The 21681-nt window shown below is 48.2% G+C and overlaps 1 protein-coding gene across 2 annotated transcripts in view; it reads left to right on the forward strand.

Annotated features, from left to right (window-relative positions):
• Nucleotides 1-14960, forward strand: part of COA8 (cytochrome c oxidase assembly factor 8) — a 32360-nt gene extending 17400 nt beyond the window's left edge. The window contains exons 4-5 of one of the 2 annotated variants that reach the window (XM_007987948.3): nt 9769-9859; nt 12449-14960. In XM_007987948.3, the coding sequence (XP_007986139.1) occupies nt 9769-9859; nt 12449-12554 (197 nt within the window). In that variant the 3' untranslated portion in view covers nt 12555-14960. Of the gene's footprint in view, nt 1-2109; nt 6847-9768; nt 9860-12448 lie in introns of those variants that run through there. The other variant, XM_073011356.1, reaches the window with a different exon arrangement.
• Nucleotides 14961-21681: the final 6721 nt, after the last annotated feature.

A 21681-nucleotide genomic window follows, 5' to 3' on the forward strand; every position in this document is an offset into this window, starting at 1 on the left:
AACATGGTGAAACCCTGTCTATACTAAAGATACAAAAATTAGCTGGGCATCGTGGTGCATGCCTGTAATCCCAGCTACTTGGGAGGTTGAGGCAGGAGAATCATTTGAACCTAGGAGGTGGTGGCTACAGTGAACCGAGATCATGCCACTGCACTCTAGCCTGGGCAACAGAGCAAGATTATGTCTCAAAAAAACAAAAAAAGTACAGTATGACAGCTGTTCATACAGCATTTACGTTGTATTAGGTATCATAAGTAATCTAGAGATGACTTAAAGGATATAGGAGAATACAAGTAGGTTTTTTGCAAATATTTGGAGACAAAGCCTTGCCCTGCCACTCAGGCTGGAGTGCAGTGGCGCAATCATGGCTTGCTGGAGCTTCAACCTCCCAGGTTCAAGCCATCCTCCTGCCTCAGCCTCCCAAGTAGCTGGGACTGCAGGCACACGCCACCATGCCTTGCTAATTAAAAAAAAATTTTTTTGTAGAATTTTTTTCTCACTGTGTTGCCCAGGTTTATCACACCATTATAATATTTTATTTTATTTTATTTTATTTTATTTTATTTTATTCGAGACGGAGTATCGATCTGTCACCCAGACTGGGGTGCAGTGGTGCAATCTCAGCTCACTATAAGCTCCATCTCTGGGTTCAAGCAATTCTCCTGCCTCAGCCTCCCAGATAGCGAGGACTATGGGTGTCCACCACCACACCCAGCTAATTTTTGTTTTTTTGTTTTTTTGTTGTTTTTTTGAAGCGGAGTTTCGCTCTGTTGCCAGGGTGGAGTGCAGTGGCCCTATCTCTCACTGCAACCTCCGCCTCCTGGGTTCAAGCAATCCTCCTGCCTCAGCCTCCCGAGTAGCTGGGACTACAGGTGTGTGCTACCACACTAAGCTAATTTTTTTTGTATTTTTAGTAGAGATGAGGTTTCTCATGTTGGCCAGGATGGTCTCAGTCTCTTGACCTTGGATCCACCCACCTCAGCCTCCCAGAGTACTGGGATTACAGGTGTGAGCCACTACACCCGGCCCGTTTTGTTTTTTGTTTTTTTGAGATGGAGTTACATTCTTGTTGCCCAGGCTGGAGTGCAGTCACGTGATCTCAGCTCACCGCAACCTCCACCACCTGGGTTCAAGGGATTCTCCTGCCTCAGCTCCTGAGTAGCTGGGATTACAGGCAAGTGCCGCCCCACCCAGCTATTTTTTTTTTTTCCTGAGACAGAATCTTGCTCTGTCACCCAGGCTGGAGTGCAGTGGCACGATCTCGGCTCACTGCAAGCTCCACCTCCTGGGTTAACACCATTCTCCTGCCTCAGCCTCCCAAGTAGCTGGGACTACAGGTGCCCGCCATCAAGCCTGGATAATTTTTTGTAGTTTTAGTAGAGACGGGGTTTCACCATGTTAGCCAGGATGGTCTTGATCTCCTGACCTTGTGATCCTCCCACCTTGGCCTCCCAAAGTGCTGGGGTTACAGGCGTGAGCCGCTGCGCCCAGCTTTTTTTTTTTTTTTTTTTTTTGTATTTTTAGTAGGGATGGAGTTTCTTCATTTTGGTCAGGCTGTTCTCGAACTCCCGAACTCAGGTGATCCGCCCATCCTGGCCTCCCAAAGTGCTGGGATTACAGGCGTGAGCCACCACACCCAACCTATTATGCCATTTTATATAAAAGATTTGAGCATCCTGAAATGTTGGTATCTGTAATAGTTCTGGAACCAATCTCCTGTCGATACCAAGGGACAAGTTTTCACAGCTATGATAAAGTTTAATTTATGAATTAGGCACAACGGGAGACTAGGAATGATAATAAAACAAGTAGAACAATATGCCAGCATCTCACATCTTGTGCTTTGCGACAATTACCAAGTAAATAAGGGTTATTCAGACACAAGCACTGCTGTATGGCGACAGTGGATCTGATCGCCAAGACAGCTGCTGAGTGACTCACTTAGAGTGGGGAGCGTCTACACCATGAGTGTGCTGGACAGAGGGAGGGGTCGCCTCCTGGGCGGGTCGGAGCAGGACACTGGGAAGTTTCATCACGCTACTCAGAACAGCATGCAGTTCAAAACTTACGAATTGTTCATTTCTGGAACTTTCCATTTAATATTTTCAGACCCCACTTGACCTCATGGTAACTGAAACCATGGAAGGCAAAACCATGGATGGAGGGGACTGCTGTGCTACCGCCATCTCCCTTACACAGTTGAGTAAACCGAGGCACAGAAGAAAATGAAGCAGCCCCAGATTACATAGAAAATGGCAGCGCTGAGGTGAAAAGCAGAGCAGAGGGCTGTAGAGTTAAACTGCTCTTCATTCTGGTGGCACTAGACCTGTCCGAGTGGCCAAAGGAGACGTGGCTCTTGTCCTCTGTCTGCTGTGTGGCTAGGGGCAAGCCATGCTGGTGCCGTCTGAGTGTTTTGTCTGTGTGAATCAAGGGGTTGCCAGACACCTTCCCTGCTCCATGGGAGGGAGGGTGGAGTCATGCCCTTGGCCCCCTTGCCCGCTCTCCCGTGGGCCAGAGCATCAGCATCAGCTGTGCCACAGCATGGTGTGCACTCTGCTGGAGGTGGCACCTTCAGGGGAAGCAGCTGCCAGGGAGGCTAGAGAGCACCCTGGATGGAAGCCGAGCATGGTCCCTGCGCCTTTGCACGGGAAGTGCTGGAGATGCAGGAGTCCCTGAGCCGGAGCCCAGCGCTCTTAGATCTCATTTCCTGTTCGGGGACTGGGGCTTCTAAGCCAGAGTGCTCCTCCTGCACCTGCCACCCAGGATGTGGTTTCATTCCCTGGTCCCCGAGCCATAGCTGGGGGGCATGAGACTGGCCCCTGGGCTGCTCTGGGGACCCTACTTCAGGTCAGCCCTGCCACTCCCTGCCCACTCATAGGGCTGTGGGTCCTGCCCTGTGGCCTTTCTACCTCTCTTGCATGTGGGTGAGCCTGAGCGTGGCCACCGCCCTGGGAGTGCCACAGAGGCAAGCTGCACTGGTCCTCATGTGTTAACAGCCCCACCAGCATGCCTCGATGGAGTAGTCAGGCCAGGACCTGTCCCAGGAATGGGCAGGCTGTTAACCCAGGATGCATTCAAGTTAGGATACATTTCATTCCCGTGTAGCGGTGGCTCACAATAGGATACATTTCATTCCAGTTGCAGTGACTCACAGTAGGATACATTTCATTCCCGTGCAGCGGTGGCTCACAGTAGGGTACTTTCATTCCCGTGCAGCGGTGGCTCACAATAGGATACATTTCATTCCCATGTAACGGTGGCTCACAGTAGGATACATTTCATTCCCGTGCAGTGCAGTGGTGACTCACAGTAGGGTATGTTTCATTCCCGTGTAGCGGTGGCTCACAATAGGATACATTTCATTCCCGTGCAGCGGTGGCTCACAGTAGGGTACGTTTCATTCCCATGCAGTGGTGGCTAACAGTAGGATACATTTCATTCCAGTTGCAGTGACTCACAGTAGGATACATTTCACTCCCGTGCAGCAGTGGCTCGCAGTAGGGTGCATTTCATTCCCATGTAGCGGTGACTCACAGTTCCTCCGTAGAATCTGCAGGAAGTACTGGAGTGTCCGTGACGAAACACATCACTCATTGTGCATGGTATAGATACCTGCCTGGGTCTTAATCACTTGTGAAGAAACAAGTTATGGCTGTGACTGACCTTTATATACAATTCACATACCATGAAATTCACCCTGCCTTTTTCTTTTTTTTTTTTTTGAGATGGAGTCTCCTTGTCTAAATTCACCCTTTTGAACTGTAATTCCATGGCTTTTAGTCCCCTGCCTAAATTCACCCTTTTGAAGTGTAATTCCGTGGCTTTTAGTAGTCACAAGATTGTACAACTACATCACTAATTCTGAACATTTTCATCACCTCAAAAAGAAACCCCATACCTATTTGCAGCCAGTCTCAGTTCCTGCCTCACCTAACCCCAGCAACCCACTTTCTATCTCTGGATTTGCCTATTCTGAACATTTCCAGATAAATGGAAACATACAATATGTGGTCTTTTGTGTCTGCCTTTTTTCAATTAAGTTCATAATGTTTTCAAGATTTATATATGTTGTATCATGTATTAGTACTTTGGAGATTTTTTTATGACTGTATAATATTCTATACCTTGTTTTGTTTATCCACTTATTAGTTGATGAACATTTGGATTATTTCTCCCCTTTGGCTATTAGGAATTATGCCACTGTGAATAATCCTGTACATAGCTACAGTTGAATTGCTGAGTTAAGTCTTTTTGGCCTGGCGCAGTGGCTCATGCCTGTAATCCTAGCTCTTTGGGTGGCCGAGGTGGGCAGATCACTTGAGGTCAGGAGTTCAAGACCAGCCTGGCCAACAGGGTGAAACCCCATCTGTACTAAAAATACAAAAAAGTAGCTGGGCGTGATGGTGGGCACCTGCAATCCCAGCTACTCAGGAGGCTGAAGCAGGAGAATTGCTGGAACCTGGGAGGTGGAGGTTGCAGTGAGCCGAAATTGAGCCAGTGCACTCCAGCCTGGAAGACAGAGTGAGACTCTGTCTCAAAAAAAGGTCGCCAGGCGCAGTGGCTCATGCCTATAATCCCAGCACTTTGGGAGGCTGAGGCAGGCAGATCACCTGAGGTCAGGAGTTCGAGACCAGCCTGATCAGCATGATGAAACCCCGTCTCTACTAAAAATACAAAAATTAGCCAGGCATGGTGGCGAGCGCCTGTAATCCCAGCTACACAGGAGGCTGAGGCAGGAGAATTGCCTGAACCTGGGAGGCAGAGGTTGCAGTGAGCCGAGTTTGCGCCACTGCACTCCAGCCTGGACGACAGAGCGAGACTCCATCTCAAAAAAAAGAAAAAGAGTCTTTTTTCCTCCTGAGGCCAAATACCTGGTGTCTTCTCTAATTCCACTTCTCCAACTCTTCAACACCAGCTATAGGTGTCCAGCAATTCATTTCCATTCTGACACTGTCTACTTGGAGTTCACGTCTGATGCCACAGGTTAAAGATTCCGTCCCACAAGATTGCCTCCACTGAGGCAGTCTTTCTCTTTGGAGAAATTCCTGTTTAAATCCTTTGCCAGTTGCCAGTCCTGGGCCACTTGTACCTCTGACTGACAGGCTATAAATCAGACTATGACCCCCTCCACAGGATTGATAATTTGCTAGAATGGATCACAACATTCAGAAAGGTGCTTTACTTTTAGCAGTTTTTTATAAAGGATACAACTCAGGGACAGCCAGATAGCAGAGATGCACAGGGCGAGGTATGGGGGGCATGCAGAGCCCTGTGCCCTCTGGGCATGCCATCCTTCCAGCACCGTTTGTTTGAGCAGGGTCTCACTCTCTTGCCCAGGCTGAGTGCAGTGGCATGATCATGGCTCACTGCAGGGTCAGCCTCCTGGGCTCAAGCAACCGTCCCTCGGCCCCACAAAGCACTGGGATAACAGGCATGAGCCACCATGCCTGGCCTCTTCCCAGCACCTCAATATGTTCAGTAGCCCGGAAGCTCTCTGAACCCCATGGTTTAGGGATTTTTATGGAGGTATCATTAGGTAGGCATGATTGATTAAATCATTGTCCATTGGTAGTTAGCTCAATCTCCATCCCCTCTCCTTTCCCCAAAACGGAAAGTTTTGAGCTTCCAGTCAAGGCTTGGTCTTTCCGGCCCCCATCCCGAAGCTGTACAGGAGCTCACCAGAGCTGCCCCATTGGAACAGGAGCAGTTCCTGTCACCCTTAATCACTCAGGAGATTCTGAGGTTTCAGGAGCTCTGTGTCAGGAACAGGGGACAAAGACCAAATATCTCTCTATAATGCCACATGGGTCTTATGATAATGAACTCTATGTTTAACTTTCTCAGGAATTACCAAGCTGTTTTTCAGAGTGGCCTGACCTATGTTTTCATTTCCACCAGCAATGTATGAGGGTTCTAATTTCTCTACATCCTTGTCAACACTTGTTATTGTCTGTGTGTTCAATAACAGCTATCCCAGTGGGCGTCGCGTGGCATGCCATTGTCTTTCTGATTTTCCGATGGTGTTGAGCATCTTGTCATGTGCTTATTGGTTATTCGTGTATCATCTTTGGAGAAATTCCTGTTTAAATCCTTTGCCCATTTTAAAAGTGGATGATTTGGCCAGGTGTGGTGGCTCACACCTGTAATCCCAGCACTTTGGGAGGCTGAGATGGGCAGATCACGAAGTCAGGAGTTCAAGACCAGTCCGACCAATGTGGTGAAACCCCGTCTCTACTAGAAATACAAAAATTAGCCAGTTGTGGTGGTGCATACCTGTAATCCCAGCTACTCAGGAGGCTGAGGCAGGAGAGTCGCTTGAACCCAGGAGGCAGAGGTTGCAGTGAGCTGAGATCACACCACTGCACTCCAGCCTGGGTGACAGAGCAAGACTCTGTCTTCAAATAAATAATAAATAAATATGAAACAAAATTGGATGATTTGTCTTTTTGTTTTTGAGATAAAAGAGCTCTTGGCCAGGCGAGGTGGCTTACGCCTCTAATCCCAGCACTTTGGGAGGCCAACGCAGGTAGGTCACCTGAGGTTGGGAGTTCGAGACCAGCCTGACCAACATGGAGAAACCCGTCTCTACTAAAAATACAAAAAATTAACTGGGCGTGGTGGTGCATGCCTGCAATCCCAGCTACTTGGGAGGCTGAGGCAGGAGAATTGCTTGAACCCAGGAGGTGGAGGTTGTGGTGGGCCAAGATCGTGCCATTGCACTCCAGCCTGGGCAACAAAGTGAAACTCTGTCTCAAAAAAAAAAAAAGTTATTTACATATTATCAATACTAGACCCTTATTAGATGGATGATTAGCGAATGTTTTTCTCCCATTCTGTAGGTTTTTTCTCTTTTTTTTTTTTTTTGAAACAGAGTCTTGCTCTGTCACCAGGCTGGAGTGCAGTGGCGTGATCTCAGCTCACTGCAACCTCTGCCTCCCAGGTTCAAGCAGTTCTCCTGCCTCAGCCTCCCAAGTAGCTGGGACTACAGACCTGCACCACTAAACCCAGCTAATTTTTGTACTTTTAGTAGAGACAGGGTTTCACCATGTTAGCCAGGATGGTCTTGATCTCTTGACCTTGTGATCCACCTGCCTTGGCCTCCCAAAGTGCTGGGATTACAGGCATGAGCCACCATGCCCGGCCTGGTTTTTTTTTTTTTTTTTTTGTGGAGATGGAGTTTCACTCTTGTTGCCCAGGCTGGAGTGCAATGGCACGATCTCAGCTCACTGCAACCTCCACCTCCTGAATTCAAGCAATTCTCCTACCTCAGCCTCCTGAATAGCTGGGGATTACAGGTGCCTGCTACCATGCCCAGCTGATTTTTGTATTTTTAGTAGAGATGGGGTTTCAGCACGTTGGCCAGACTGGTCTCGAACTCCTGACCTCAGGTGATCCACCCAAAAGTGCTGAGATTATAGGCGTGAACCACTGCGCCCAGCCCTTTTTTTTTTTTTTTGAGATGGAGTTTCACTGTTGTCCAGGCCGGAGTGCAATCGTGCGATCTCGGCTCACCGCAACCTCCGCCTCCCAGGTTCCAGCGATTCTCCTGCCTCAACCTCCCTAGTAGCTGGGATTACAGGCATGTGCCACCATACTTGGCTAATTTTGTATTTTTAGTAGAGATGGGGTTTCTCCATGTTGGTCAGGCTGGTCTCGAACTGCCGACCTCAGGTGATCTGCCCGCCTCGGCCTCCCAAAGTGCTGGGATTATAGGCATGAGCCACCGTGCCCGACATTTTTTTTTTTTTTTTTTACGAGACAGGGTCTGGCTCTTGCCCAGGCTGGAGGGCCTGTGGTATGATCATGCCTCACTGCAACCTTGAACTCCTGGGCTCACGTGAGCCTCCTTCCCCGGCCTCCTGAGTAGCTAGGACTACAGGCATGCACCACCATACCTGGCTAATTTTTTTATTTTTTGGAGAGATGAGGTCTTATTTTGTTGCCTAGGCTGGTCTTGAAATCCTGGTCCCGAACTCCTGGTCCCAAGTGATCCTCCTGCCTCAGCCTCCCAAGTAGCTGAGATTATAGGCATGCATCACCACGCCTGGCTAATCCTTTTCATTTTCATGATAGTGTCCTTTGAAGACAAAAGTTTTTAATTTTGATGAAATCCAGTTTATCTGTCTTTCTTTGCTTGTGTTTTAGGTGTCATGTCTAACAAATATTACTTAATTTGAGGTGATGAAGAGTTGCATCTGTTTTAAGAGTTTTTCTTTTATAGTTTTAGCTCCTATGTTTAGATTTTTTTTTTCTTTTATCTACCTTGAGTTAGTTTTTGTTTATGGTGTGCGGTAGAGGTTCAACTTATTCTTTTGCATGTGGTCATCCAGTTGTCCCAGCACTATTTGTTAAACACACTGTTCCTTCCCTCGTTGAATTGTCCTGGCACCCTCAGTGAAAATCACTTGCCCATAAATGTTTGGGTTTATTTCTAGATTCAGAGTTCTGTTGCATTGATCTGTATGCCTGTCCTTATGCCAGTACCATACTGCTTTGATTACTGTTGTTTTGTAGTCAGTTTTGAAATTGAGAACTGTGAGTCTTCCAACTTTGTTCATCTTTGGTCAAGATCGTTCTAGCTGTTGGGGTTCTTTACATTTCCATATGAATTTGAGATTAAGTTTGTGAGTTTCTGCAAAAAAAAAAAAAAAATCCAGCTGGGATTTTGATACAGATTGTTCTGAATCTGCAGGTCAATTTGGGGAGTATTGCCATCTTAACAGTATTAAGTCTTCCAACTCATAAACATGGTGTGCCTTCCCATTTATTGAGATCTTCTTTCATTTATTTCCACTATATTTTGTTTTTTCTTTTGTTTCGTTTTTGAGTCAGGGTCTTGCACTGTCACCCAGGCTGGAGTGCAGTGGCGGGATTTTGGCCCACTGCAACCTTTAACCCCCCGCCCCAGGCTCAAGCAGTCATCCCAGCTCAGCCTCTTGAGTAGCTGGGACCACAGGTCTACACCACCACGCCCAGCTAATTTTTGTATTTTTAGTAGAGATGAGGTTTTACCATGTTGGCCAGGATGGTCTCAATCTCTTGATCTCATGATCGGCCTGGCCTCCCAAAGTGCTGGGATTACAGGCGTGAGCTACCGCACCTGGACTTTTTTTTTTCTTCTTTTCTTTTCTTTTTTTTTTTTTTTGAGCTGGAGTTTTACTCTTTTGCCCGGGTTGGAGTGAAGTGGCGTGATCTCAGCTCATTGCAACCTCTGCCACCAACCCCCTCTACCCCCATATTTTTAGTAGAGACGGGGTTTCACCATGCTGGCCCGGCTGGTCTCAAACTCCTGACCTCAGGTGATCCACCCGCCTCAGCCTCCCAGAGTGCTAGGATTACAGGCATGAGTCACATTTGGCTAATTTTTGTATTTTTAGTAGAGACAGGGTTTCACCACTTTGGCCACACTGGTCACAAACTCCTGACCTCAAGTGATCCTCCCACCTCAGCCTCCCAAAATGCTGGGATTGTAGGCAAGAGCCACTGCACCTAGCCTATTTTGTATTTTTCATTATACACATCTTACACGTCTCCTCTCAGATTTATTCCTAAGTCTTTTATTATTTTTGATGCTATCATAAGTAAAATTGTTTTCTTAATTTCATTTTCAGACTGTTCATTGCTAGTGTATAGAAATACAATTGATGTTTGTATATTGGTCTTGTATGTATCCTGCAAGCTTGCTGAACTCACTTATTAGCTCTAATAGTTTTTTTTGTTTATCCTTTCTCCTTAAGTCTTAATGTTTAAGTTGAAATTAACTTCCAGGTCAGAAGGCAACATTGAATGCAGAAGAAATGGCAGACTTTTACAAGGAATTTTTAAGCAAAAATTTTCAGAAGCACATGTATTATAACAGGTAAGTGTTTACTCTTTTCCTGAAAATTTGAATAGCACATCCAGATTAAGTAGGAGTGTTTTCTTACCTGAATTTAACAACATTCATGTTAATACCAGTGGTAGAAGTTGCAAGCCTTTATCAACTTTCTTTTTTTCTTTTTTTTTTGAGACAGAGTCTCGCTCTCACCCAGGCTGGAGTACAGTGGCACGGTCTCCACTCACTGCAAGCTCCGTCTCCTGGGTTCACGCCATTCTCCTGCCTTAGCCTCCCGAGTAGCTGGGACTACAGACACGTGCCACCACGCCCAGCTAATTTTTTGCATTTTTAGTAGAGATGGGGTTTCACCGTGTTAGCCAGGATGGTCTCCATCTCCTGACCTCGTGATCCGCCCGCCTCAGCCTTCCAAAGTGCTGGGATTACAGGCGGGAGCCACCGCGCCCGGCCTATCAAATTTATTTTTTAAGTGACTGCAGTGGCTTAAAAAGATACCAATTTTTTTAGGCTGGGCATGGTGGTTCACACCTGTAATCCCAGCACTTTGGGAGGCCAAGGTGGGCGGATCACCTGAGGTCAGGAGTTCAAGACCAGCCTGACCAACATGGAGAAACTCTGTCTCTACTAAAAATACAAAATTACCCAGGTGTGGTGGCGCATGCCTGTAATCCCAGCTGCTCAGGAGGCTGAGGCAGGAGAATCGCTTGAACCTGGAAAGTGGAGGCTGCAGTGAGCTGAGATCGTGCCATTGCACTCCAGCCTGGGCAATGAGAACAAAACTCCATCTCAAAAAAAAAAAAAAATGGGTTTTAGCTGGTTACAGATAAATAATGACCTGTGTTTGCAGGTGAAATTAATAGGACATGATATCTGAGATTTGCTTTAAAATATTTGTAGGTTGGATCCAGTGCCTCACACCTGTAATCCTATGACTTTGGGAGGCCAAGGTGGGTAGATCACTTGAGTCCAGGAATTCAAGACCAGCCTGGGCAACTTAGTGAAACCCCATCTCTACAAAATTAGCCAGGCATGGCGGCGTGTGCCTATAGTCCGAGCTACTTGTAAGGCTGAACTAGGAGGACCACTTGAACCCAGTAGGTTAAGGCTACAGTGAGCCGAGATCCAGCCATTGCATCCCAGCCTGGATGACAGACAGAGTAAGACCCTGTCTCAATAAATAAATAAATAAGTAATAAAAATAAAAAATTATATATATATATATAAACAACAGTTTCAGAGTTACAAAGCCTGATGGGCAGGTGAAGCCAGACCTCAAGAATGTCAACATGGGCCAGGCACAGTAGCTCACACCTGTAATCCCAGCACTTTGGGAGGCCAAGGATTGCTTGAGCTGAGGAGTTTGAGACCAACCTGGACAACATGACAAAACCCTGTCTCTACAAAAAATACAAAAATTAGCTGGGTATGGTAGTGTGTGCCTGTAATCCCAGTTGCAGGAGGCTGAGGCAGGAGGATCCCTTGAGCCCAGGAGGTGGAGGTTGCAGTGAGCTGAGATCCCGCTACTGCACTCCAGCCTGGGCTACAGAGTGAGACCTTGTCTAATAAATAAAAGAGAATGTAGATACAGTCAAAGGCTGGATGGACTCAGTGAGGGATAGTCTGACCTAAAGATGAGTCCTGAAATATCTGGATTCCGTTTCTAAGGTTGTCATGCATTACTCTGAATTAGTTAAGTCATTCAAACAAGCAAGTATAATCTTTTCCTGGTCTTTGGACTCGTAGCTTGTTTGCACTGGGCACAATCTCTGACAGGCTTCATGTTTTCTCTGTGGCACTTGGGTGAAGAGGACCAGCCTTACCCAAGATGAGGCCTTAGAGGCGCCTGGCCCCCCCCACCACCTCCGGCCCCTGCCTTCCCTGTGGCAACAGCAGAAGCGTAGCTTGCTTTTACATGTCATAGAATCAGGTTGTCTGTATTAGTGAAATGGAATATGGCTTTTCCTTGAAGAACTGTGATCCCCACGGGCTACCGGTTTTCCTCTCCTAGAAGTGCTTATTTACTGTGGGCACTGCTCCTCATGACAGCATCGCTTAAGTAGGTAGAGATGTAAAGGTGGTTTGCAGGGGGAGAGGAACTTTCTGTCCTGCCATGCAAAGCCTCCAGAGTGGTCGTGGTCCATCACGCCCCTAGAATGCTGCCAGCTCGCTAGGCCTGGGGTTTCCAAGGGCTCTCTTGGATCTTTTAGCAAAAATCGAAGGAGTACTTAAGAGGCTGAGGCAGGAGAATTACTTGAACCTGGGAGGCAGAGTTTGCAATGAGCCAAGATTGTGCCACTGCATTCCAGCCTGGACAACTAAGCAAGACGAAAAAACAGAACAACAACAACAAAAAAACACCAAAGGAGGATGGTGGCGGCGGCCTCCAGAAACAAGGTTGGGGAAGGCTCTAGAGGTCGCCAGTGGGCCTCACTCTCAGCCTGAGGAGAGGCAGGCCTCTGTGGCTAGTTTAGCTTTAACAAGGGCGGGGCAAGGGCAAAGCAGTTGAGGCCTGGTCAGTTGAACTCACCCTCAGCCAAGAGCCGCTTCTGGGCCAGGGCACCAAGCCTCGGTCCCTGCCACCGTGTCACCTGTGCATCCTCTGTTTCTCTCCAGAGACTGGTACAAGCGCAATTTTGCCATCACCTTCTTCATGGGAAAAGTGGCCCTGGAAAGGATTTGGAACAAGCTTAAACAGAAACAAAAGAAGAGCAACAACTAGGAGTCCACTCTGACCCAGCCAGAGTCCAGGTTTCCACAGGAAGCAGATGGTTAGAGGAGCTCCTTTTACAGGAGCTCTGAGAAAAACTGGAACTGATCTCAAGAAGCCCCACATCTCCCTAAGGGGCCCCATGGCCTGTTTGGGGGCAGGGTGGGTCCTGGGGCACTGTGGGCCGCCTGCCTGCCGACGTGGGCTCTAGGCCAGCTTGTTGTCACGGACACGGTGTCAAATAAAGCCCAAGCACTGGGTGCCCGCTTTCTGTGTTTCAAATTATACCCATTCAAAACAGAACGATTTAAAAATACTGGCCAGACACAGTGGCTCACACCTGTAATCCCAGCACTTTGGGAGGCGAAGGCGGGCGGATCACTTGAGGTCAGGAGTTCGAGATCAGCCTGGACAACATGGCAAATACAAAAAATATAAAAAATTAGCTGGGCATGCTGGCACGCACCTGTAATCCCAGCTGCTCTGGAGGCTGAGGCACGAGAGGCTTGAACCCAGGAGGCAGAGGTTGCAGTGATCCAAGATCGCACCACTGCACTCCAGCCTAGAAGACCGAGGGAGACTCTATCCAAAAATAATAAATAAATAAATAAATAAATAAATAAATAAATAAATAAAAATACTAATAAAGTTTTACTGGAAAAAAAAAGTCGGCTGATGGGAATGATGTGGAAGCTGACTGCCAAGCCGTCGGTGTGCTGGCCATGGGGTCAGCACCACCCTGGCTGGGAGTCATCGGTTGGTGGGTCCTCACAGGCTCATCCTGGATGCCGTGCGGTGTGAGGACATGAAAGCGAATTCAGCAGCTGGTGGGTCCTCACAGGCTCATCCTGGATGCCGTGTGGTGTGAGGACATGAAAGCGAATTCAGCAGCTGGTGGGTCCTCACAGGCTCATTCTGGATGCGGTGCGGTGTGAGGACGTGAAAGCGAATTCAGCAGCTGGTGGGTCCTCACAGGCTCATCCTGGATGCGGTGCGGTGTGAGGACATGAAAGCAAATGCAATTTTATTGCATGCCAAAACGTTTAACTTGATTGTTGGTGTTAACTATGTTAGTAGATTCTTCAATGCTGTAAGCAAACTAACAAGAAACAGCAGCACTGTTTTCCTCTTTTCTTAAACATGAAGGTTAAATGGCCAAGCGTGGTGGCTTATACCCGGAATCCCAACAATTTGGGAGGCCAAAGCAAGCAAATCACTTGAGCTCAGGAGTTCAAACCAGTTTGGGCAACATGGCGAAACCCTGCCCCTACAAAAAATGCAAAAATTAGCTGGGTGTGGTAGCACGTGCCTGTGGTCCCAGCTACTTTAGAGGCTGAGCTTCGAGGACTGATTGAGCCAGTGAGGTCCAGGCTGCAGTGAGCCAAAATCCCACCACTAGGCGACAGAGCCAAACCATATCTCAAATAAAAATTTTTAAAAAATAAAAAAGGCCGGGCACGCTGGCTCACGCCTGTAATCTCAGCACTTTGGGAGGCCAAGGTGGGCGGATCACGAGGTCAGGAGAACTAGACTATCCTGCCCAACATGGTGAAACCCCGCCTCTACTAAAAATGCAAAAATTAGCTGGGTGTGGTGGTGCATGCCTGTGATCCCAGCTACTCGGGAGGCTGAAGCATGAGAATCACTTGAACCCAGCAGGTGGAGGTTGCAGTGAGCCGAGATCGCGCCACGGTCTTTTTTTTTTTTTTTTTTTTTTTTTGAGACTGTCTCAAAAAAGAAAAAGATTATTCTAGGCCTGGCACGGTGGCTCACACCCGTAATCCTAGCACTTCAGGAGGCCGAGTGGGTGGATCACTTGAGGTCAGGAGTTCGAGACCAGCCTGGTCAACATGGTGAAACTTCGTCTCTACTAAAAATATAAAAATTAGGCCGGGCGCGGTGGCTCAAGCCTGTAATCCCAGCACTTTGGGAGGCCGAGACGGGCGGATCACGAGGTCAGGAGATCAAGACCATCCTGGCTAACCCGATGAAACCCCGTCTCTACTAAAAAATACAAAAATCTAGCCGGGCGTGGTGGCGGCGCCTGTAGTCCCAGCTACTCGGGAGGCTGAGGCAGGAGAATGGCGTAAACCCGGGAGGCGGAGCTTGCAGTGAGCTGAGATCCGGCCACTGCACTCCAGCCTGGGCGACAGAGCGAGACTCCGTCTCAAAAAAAAAAAAAAATATATATATATATATATATATATATAAATTAGCCAGGCATGGCACATGCGTGTAGGTCCCAGCTACTTGGGAAGCTGAGTCAGGAGAATTGCTTGAACCTGGGAGGCGGAGGTTGCAGTGAGCTGAAATTGCACCACTATACTCCAGCCTGGGTGACAGAGCAAGTCTCCATCCCCCCCCAAAAAAAAGACTGGCCTGGCGCAGTGGCTCATGCCTATAATCTCAGCACTGGCTGGTGGATCACGAGGTCGAGAGATTAAGACCATCCTGGCCAACACGGTGAAACCCCATCTCTACTAAAAATACAAATTAGCTGGGCATGTTGGCATACGCTTGTAGTCTCAGCTACTCGGGAGGCTGAGCCAGGAGAATCACTTGAACCTGGGAGGCAGAGGTTGCAGTGAGCTGAGATCACACCACTGCACTCCAGTCTTGGCAACAGAGCAAGACTCCATCTTAAAAAAAAAAAAAATGGCTGGCCGGGCGCAGTGGCTCACACCTGTAATCCCAGCACTTTGGGAGGCCAAGGCAGATCATGAGGTCAGGAGATCGAGACCATCCTGGCTAACATGGTGAAACCCCATCTCTACTAAAAATGCAAAAAAATTAGCCAGGTGTGGTGGTGGGTGCCTGTAGTCCCAGCTACTCGGGAGGCTGAGGCAGGAGAATGGCGTGAACCCGGGAGGCGGAGCTTGCAGTGAGCCGAGATTGCACCACTGCACTCCATCTGGGGCGACAGAGCGAGACTCCGTCTCAAAAAATAAACAAATAAATAAAAAGATTATCCAGCCAGGCGTGGTGGCTCACGCCTGTAATCCCAGCACTTTGGGAGGCCAAGGCAGGCGGATCACCTGAGGTCAGGAGTTCGAGACCAGCCTGGCCAACATGGTGAAACCCCATCTCTACTAAAAATACAAAAATTAGCCAGGTGTTGTGGCAGGCACCTGTAATCCCAGCTACTCAGGAGGCTGAGGCAGGAGAATTGCTTGAACCCGGGAGGTGGAGGTTGCAGTGAGCCGAGATTGTGCCGCTGCACTCCAGCCTGGGTGACAAGTGAAACTCTCTCTCCAAAAAATAAAAAAAAAAGATTAACCCCAAAATTTGTATGCTCAAGTTTTTTTTTAAATTAGGTTAATATAATTGTAACAGCCATATTCAAATACAGTATTTCTGTGGGCTTTTAAATATTTACAAAATAAAGCTTATCTCAGTGATGTGGGTTTTTTGTTTTTTGTTTTTGTTTTTGTTTTTGTTTTTTGAGACGATGTCTTCCTCGTTCACCCAGGCTGGAGTGCAGTGGTACTATCTCGGCTCACTGCAACCTCTGCCTCCCAGGTGCAAGCGATTCTCCTGTCTCAGCCTCCCAAGTGGCTGGGATTACAGGCACACGCCAACACACCCAGCTAATTTTTGTATTTTTAGTAGTGACAGAGTTTCACCATGTTGACCAGGATGGTCTTGATCTCTTGACCTCACCATCTGCCCGCCTCAGCCTCCCAAAGTGTTGTGATTACAGGCACGACCGGCCCAGTGATGTACTTTATACCACTTTTCCCACAAAATGCATGTTTGTTAAAATTCCAAATATTTTAAATATGTTAATTTGGAGTTTAAAAGCAAAATAAAATTGAGTCTCTTTCCCCCACTTTGTGTGTTGGGTGGTGTTTAGTAGGCACTGATTTTTTACCTGCTCATATTCACCCAAAAAAAGGAACCAGATGTGGCTATCAGAAGTTCAGCAGGACTCACAAGGGCTATCTCAGGTCAGTGAAAACAGGATATCTAATGCCTTTTCTTCTTTTTGTTTTGTTTTGACACGGACTCTCGCTCTGTCGCCCAGGCTGGAGTGCAGTGGCATGATCTCTGCTCACTGCAGCCTTCACCTCCCGGGTTCAAGCGACTGTCCTGCCTCAACCTCCAGAATAGTGGGATTACAGGCGTGCACCACCACGCTCGGCTAATTTTTGTATTTTTAGTAGAGACGGGGTTTCACCATGTTGGCCAGGCTGGTCTTGAACTCCTGACCTCAGGTGATCTGCCCACCTCGGCCTCCCAAAGTGCTGGGATTACAGGCATGAGCCACCGCTCCTGGCATTCTTTGTTTTTATTTAATCCTAATAATGTACAGGAAGCTGCACCTGCCTGCAAGCCGCAGCTCCCTTGATGCCATCCTGTAGCTCTGGCAGAGCCCCCAGCAGGGCACCAGTTGGTGTCAGGTACAGCATTTGCTCTGCACAAATGCTGGATTTATAATGATTAATAGGAACGTCTTCAAAAAAAACCTCCCCAGTGGAAGGCCGCCATGTGGGGAGCATCTTTGGGAACTGCAGGTGGAGGACCCAGGCCTGCCCACACTCATGCTGCTCTTTAAAGAAGCAGAATTACATCCGGGCTGCAGAGAAGCTTGCCTTGGGGCAGCAGTGCTACCCTGCTTCGATCTTTTGCTGCTGAGAGGACAAAGCTTGAGAGCTGTTTTCTGACAAACCCTTTAGTCAGCTTCCAGCGGGAGGAAGTGGCTGCTTCCAAGCCTTTGTGCCTCAGGCACATGCTGAGGCTTCCACCCCCAGCAGAGGAGTGAGCCACAGAAGGCCCTTTGTTCTGTACATTTGCAAGGAGTATTTTACACTTCTGATTAACAGGGAAACCAAGCAACTCCTGGCAGATTGTATGACAGTTTTCTGTTTGCTGATTTATTTTTATTCGTATTTTTGCTACCGGCATTGTTTTTTCTTTAAAAAAAAAAAAAAAAAAAAAAAACAGAAACAAGGCTGGGTGCAGTGGCTCACCCCTGTAATCCCAGCACTTTGGGAGGTCAAGGCGGGTGGATCACGAGGTCAGGAGTTCAAGAATAGCCTGGCCAGCATGGTGAAACCCCGTCTCTACTAAAAATACAAAAATTAGCTGGGCCATGGTGGCACATGCCTGTAACCCCATCTACTAAGGAGACTGAGGTAGGAGAATGGCTTGACCCCAGGAGGCAGAGGTTTCAGTGAGCCAAGATTGCACCACTGCACTCCAGCCTGGGCAACAGAGCAAGACTCCATCTGAAAACACAAACAAACAAAAACAGAAACAAAAATAGCTCTATTGTGCTGACATTTTTACAGTTAAAATTGTAACAGTGTGTCTGGTTAGGAAATCGGAGCAGCATAGGAAGGAGTAAATGACAAAGGAATAGGCTTCCTTTCTAAATCCATAATTAATTGTCCTGAAGGTGAGGCTGGAGGTTCCTGCTCCAAAAGCCCCCTAATTGGGAGGCGGCCGGTAGAGTTTGGGGTCTGGGTGCTGCTGGCATTTTCCTCCCCGTGGCCCACTGGGTTCGCCTTCCCAGAGTCTTACTAGATTCCCTCTCAGACTCCCCCATGCTTGCATTATTTTTTGTCTTTTAACATAGATCCCTTCTGAACTGTGTGCTTCAGCGCCTTCATTCCTTTCCAGAGTGTTTTCCTCTTGTGGTGCATGCTCTGCAGTGGCTCAGCCTTTGTTGTGGATGGCTGAGGGCGAGGCTGAGCCACCCCTGCCTCCTGGTGGATGTGGGCCGCTCCCTTCCACCTGCTGACCAGCTGTTCTGGCTGCTCCCTCCATAGGCTGCAAGCATTTGAAGGGAGGAGATGTGGGGAATGGTTAAAATCTGCCAACATTTATTCAGCCAAGAAATACTGAGCACCTGCTCTGCTGGGCAGTTCATTGTTGCTCCCCCTGCACAGACCAGCAGGATTTAAAGTAAGAGAAAAAAGCCAGTCACATAATGTAGACCCCACCAGAATGTTTTACAGAATCAGCTGATCTGACTCATGTTTACATTCCCTGTTAATCATAGATTTTAATTATTATTATTATTTTTTTGAGATGGAGTCTCGCTCTGTCACCAGGCTGGAGTGCATTGGCACGATCTCCGCCTCCGGGGTTCAAGAGATTCTCCTGCCTCAGCCTCCCGAGTAGCTGGGACTACAGGCGCCTGCCACCACACCCAGATGATTTTTGTGTTTTTTAGTAGAAACAGGGTTTCACCATGTTGGCCAGGATGGTCTCAATCTCTTGACCTTGTGATCCACCCACCTTGGCCTCCCAAAGTGCCGAGATTACAGGCGTGAGCCACCGTGCCCACACCCAGCAGATTTTAATTATATTCCTTTTTTTTTTTTTTTTTTTTTTGAGACGGAGTCTGGCTCTGTGGCCCAGGCTGGAGTGCAGTGGCCGGATCTCAGCTCACTGCAAGCTCCGCCTCCCGGGTTTACGCCATTCTCCTGCCTCAGCCTCCCGAGTAGCTGGGACGACAGGCGCCCGCCACCTCACCTGGCTAGTTTTTTGTACTTTTTAGTAGAGACGGCGTTTCATCCTGTTAGCCGGGATGGTCTTGATCTCCTGACCTCGTGATCCGCCCGTCTCGGCCTCCCAAAGTGCTGGGATTACAGGCTTGAGCCACCGCGCCCGGCCTAATTATATTCTTAATTTTCTTTTTCTTTCTTTCTTTCTTTTTTTTTTTTTTTTGAGATGGAGTCTCGCTCTGTCACCCAGGCTGGAGTGCAGTGATGTGATCTTGGCTCACTGCAACCTCCACCCACCGGGTTCAAGCGATTCTCCTGCCTCAGCCTCCCGAGTGGCTGAGACCACATCCACGCACCACCACCACCAGCTAAGTGTTGTATTTTTAGTAGAGACACTGTTTCACTATATGAGCCAGGCTGGTCTCAAACTCCTGACCTCATGATCCACCTGCCTCGGCCTCCCAAAGTGCTAGGATTACAGGTGTGAGCCACCGTGCCCGGCATATTCTTAACTTTCAATTGCAGAAGTCTTTCTACTCACAACGTACAGCAATTATATCTGAGTGCTCATTAATAAAATGATTTCTTGCTGTGTCACAATGAAAGCACTGTGAAATTAATGACCAAGTTTTAAGACATGAAATTTCCTTTTTTTGTGTGACAAGGTCTCACTCTGTCCGCCATGCTGGAGTACAGTGGAGCACTCTCCGCTCACTGCAACCTCTGCCTCCCAGTCTCAATACTCCTGCCTCAATCTCCTGAGTAACTGGGACGACAGGCACTGGCTACCAGACCAAGCTGATTTTTATCCTTTTTGTAGAGACAGGGTTTCACTATGTTGCCCAGGCTGGTCTCGAATTCCTGGGCTTAAGCGATCTTCCCGCCTCATCCTCTCAAAATGCTGGGATTACAGGCATGAGCCACCGCTCCTGGCCAAGACATGAAATTTCAAGTAGGGATGTACATACAATAACATGAGCCCTTCAAGGCACCTGTCATACTCCCTACCTGGCCTCATCTATCTGGAGCCTCAGGTATAGCCCTCAGAATGCCCTCATAACCACTCCCCACTCCACAAACACATGGCTCCCCTGTGAAACCAGAGTCTCCCCTGGCTGGAGAGGTGCTCCTGCTCTGTGCCCCGCAGTGCTCTGGACCAGCCTCAGTGATCTATAGAACTCTGGCCAGGCGAGGTGGCTCATGCCTATCATCCCAGCACTTTGGGAGACCAAGGCGGGTGGATCACCTGAGGTCAGGAGTTCGAGACCAGCCTGGCCAACATGGCGAAACCCCGTCTCTGCTAACAATACAAAAATTAGCCAGGTGCAGTGGTGGGCAGCTGTAATCCCAGCTACCTGGGAGGCTGAGGCAGGAGAATCACTTGAACATGGGAACTGGAGGTGGTAGTGAGCTGAGATTGCGCCACTGCACTCCATCCTGGGCAACAGAGAGAGACTCTGTCTCAAAAAAAAAAAAAAAAAAGCCTGGCATAATGGCTCATGCATGTGATCCCAATGCTTTGGGAGGCTGAGGTGGGCAGATCATGAGGTCAAGAGATTGAGACCATCCTGGCCAACATGGTGAAATCCTGTCTCTACTAAAAATACAAAAATTAGCTGGGTGTGGTGGCACAGCTGCTCAAGAAGCTGAGGCAGAAGAATCGGTTGAATCCAGGAGACGGAGGTTGCAGCGAGCCTTGATTGAGCCACTGCCCTCCAACCTGGCAACAGAGTGAGACTCCATCTCAAAAAAAAGAAAAAGAGTTTGGGCACGGTGTCTCATGCCTGTTTTCCCAGCACTTTGGGAGGCCGAGGTGGTCGGATCACCTAAGGCTGGGAGTTCAGGACAAGCCTGACCAACATGGAGAAACCCCATCTCTACTAAAGATACAAAAATTAGCCAGGTGTGGTGGTGGGCAGCTGTAATCCCAGCTACTTGGGAGGCTGAGGCAGGAGAATTGCTTGAACCTGGGAGCTGGAGGTGGTAGTGAGCCAAGATTATGCCACTGCACTCCAGCCTGAGCAACAGAGAGAGACTGTCTCAAAAAAAAAAAAAAAAAAAGCCTGGAGTAGTGGCTCATGCATGTAATCCCAATACTTTGGGAGGCTGAGGTGGGCAGATCACGAGGTCAAGAGATTGAGACCATCCTGGCCAACATGGTGAAACCCTGTCTCTACTAAAAATACAAAAACTAGCTGGGTGTGGTGGCGCTCACCTGTAGTCACAGCTACTTGGGAGGCTGAGGCAGAAGAATCACTTGACTCCAGGAGACGGAGGTTGCATGGAGCCTTGATTGAGCCACTGCCCTCCAGCCTGGCAACAGAGTGAGACTCCATCTCAAAAAAAAAAAAAAAAAAGGACTTTGGGCACGGATGCCTGTTATCCCAGCACTTTGGGAGGTCAAGGTGGTCAGATCACCTAAGGTCAGGAGTTCGAGACTAGCCTGACCAACATGGAGAAACCTCATCTGTACTAAAAATACAAAAAATTAGCCGGGCGTGGTGGTGCATGCTTGTAATCCCAGCTACTGAGAGGCTGGGGTAGGAGAATTGTTTGAACCTGGGAGGCGGAGGTTGCAGTGAGCCAAGATCGTGCCATTGCACTCTAGCCTGGGCAACAAGAGCAAAACTCCATCTCAAGAAAAAAAAAAAAGAAAAATTCTAGATTTACAGAACCCACTCGGCCGT

This window comes from Chlorocebus sabaeus, chromosome 24 (assembly GCF_047675955.1).
Source record: "Chlorocebus sabaeus isolate Y175 chromosome 24, mChlSab1.0.hap1, whole genome shotgun sequence".
NCBI lineage: Eukaryota > Metazoa > Chordata > Mammalia > Primates > Cercopithecidae > Chlorocebus > Chlorocebus sabaeus.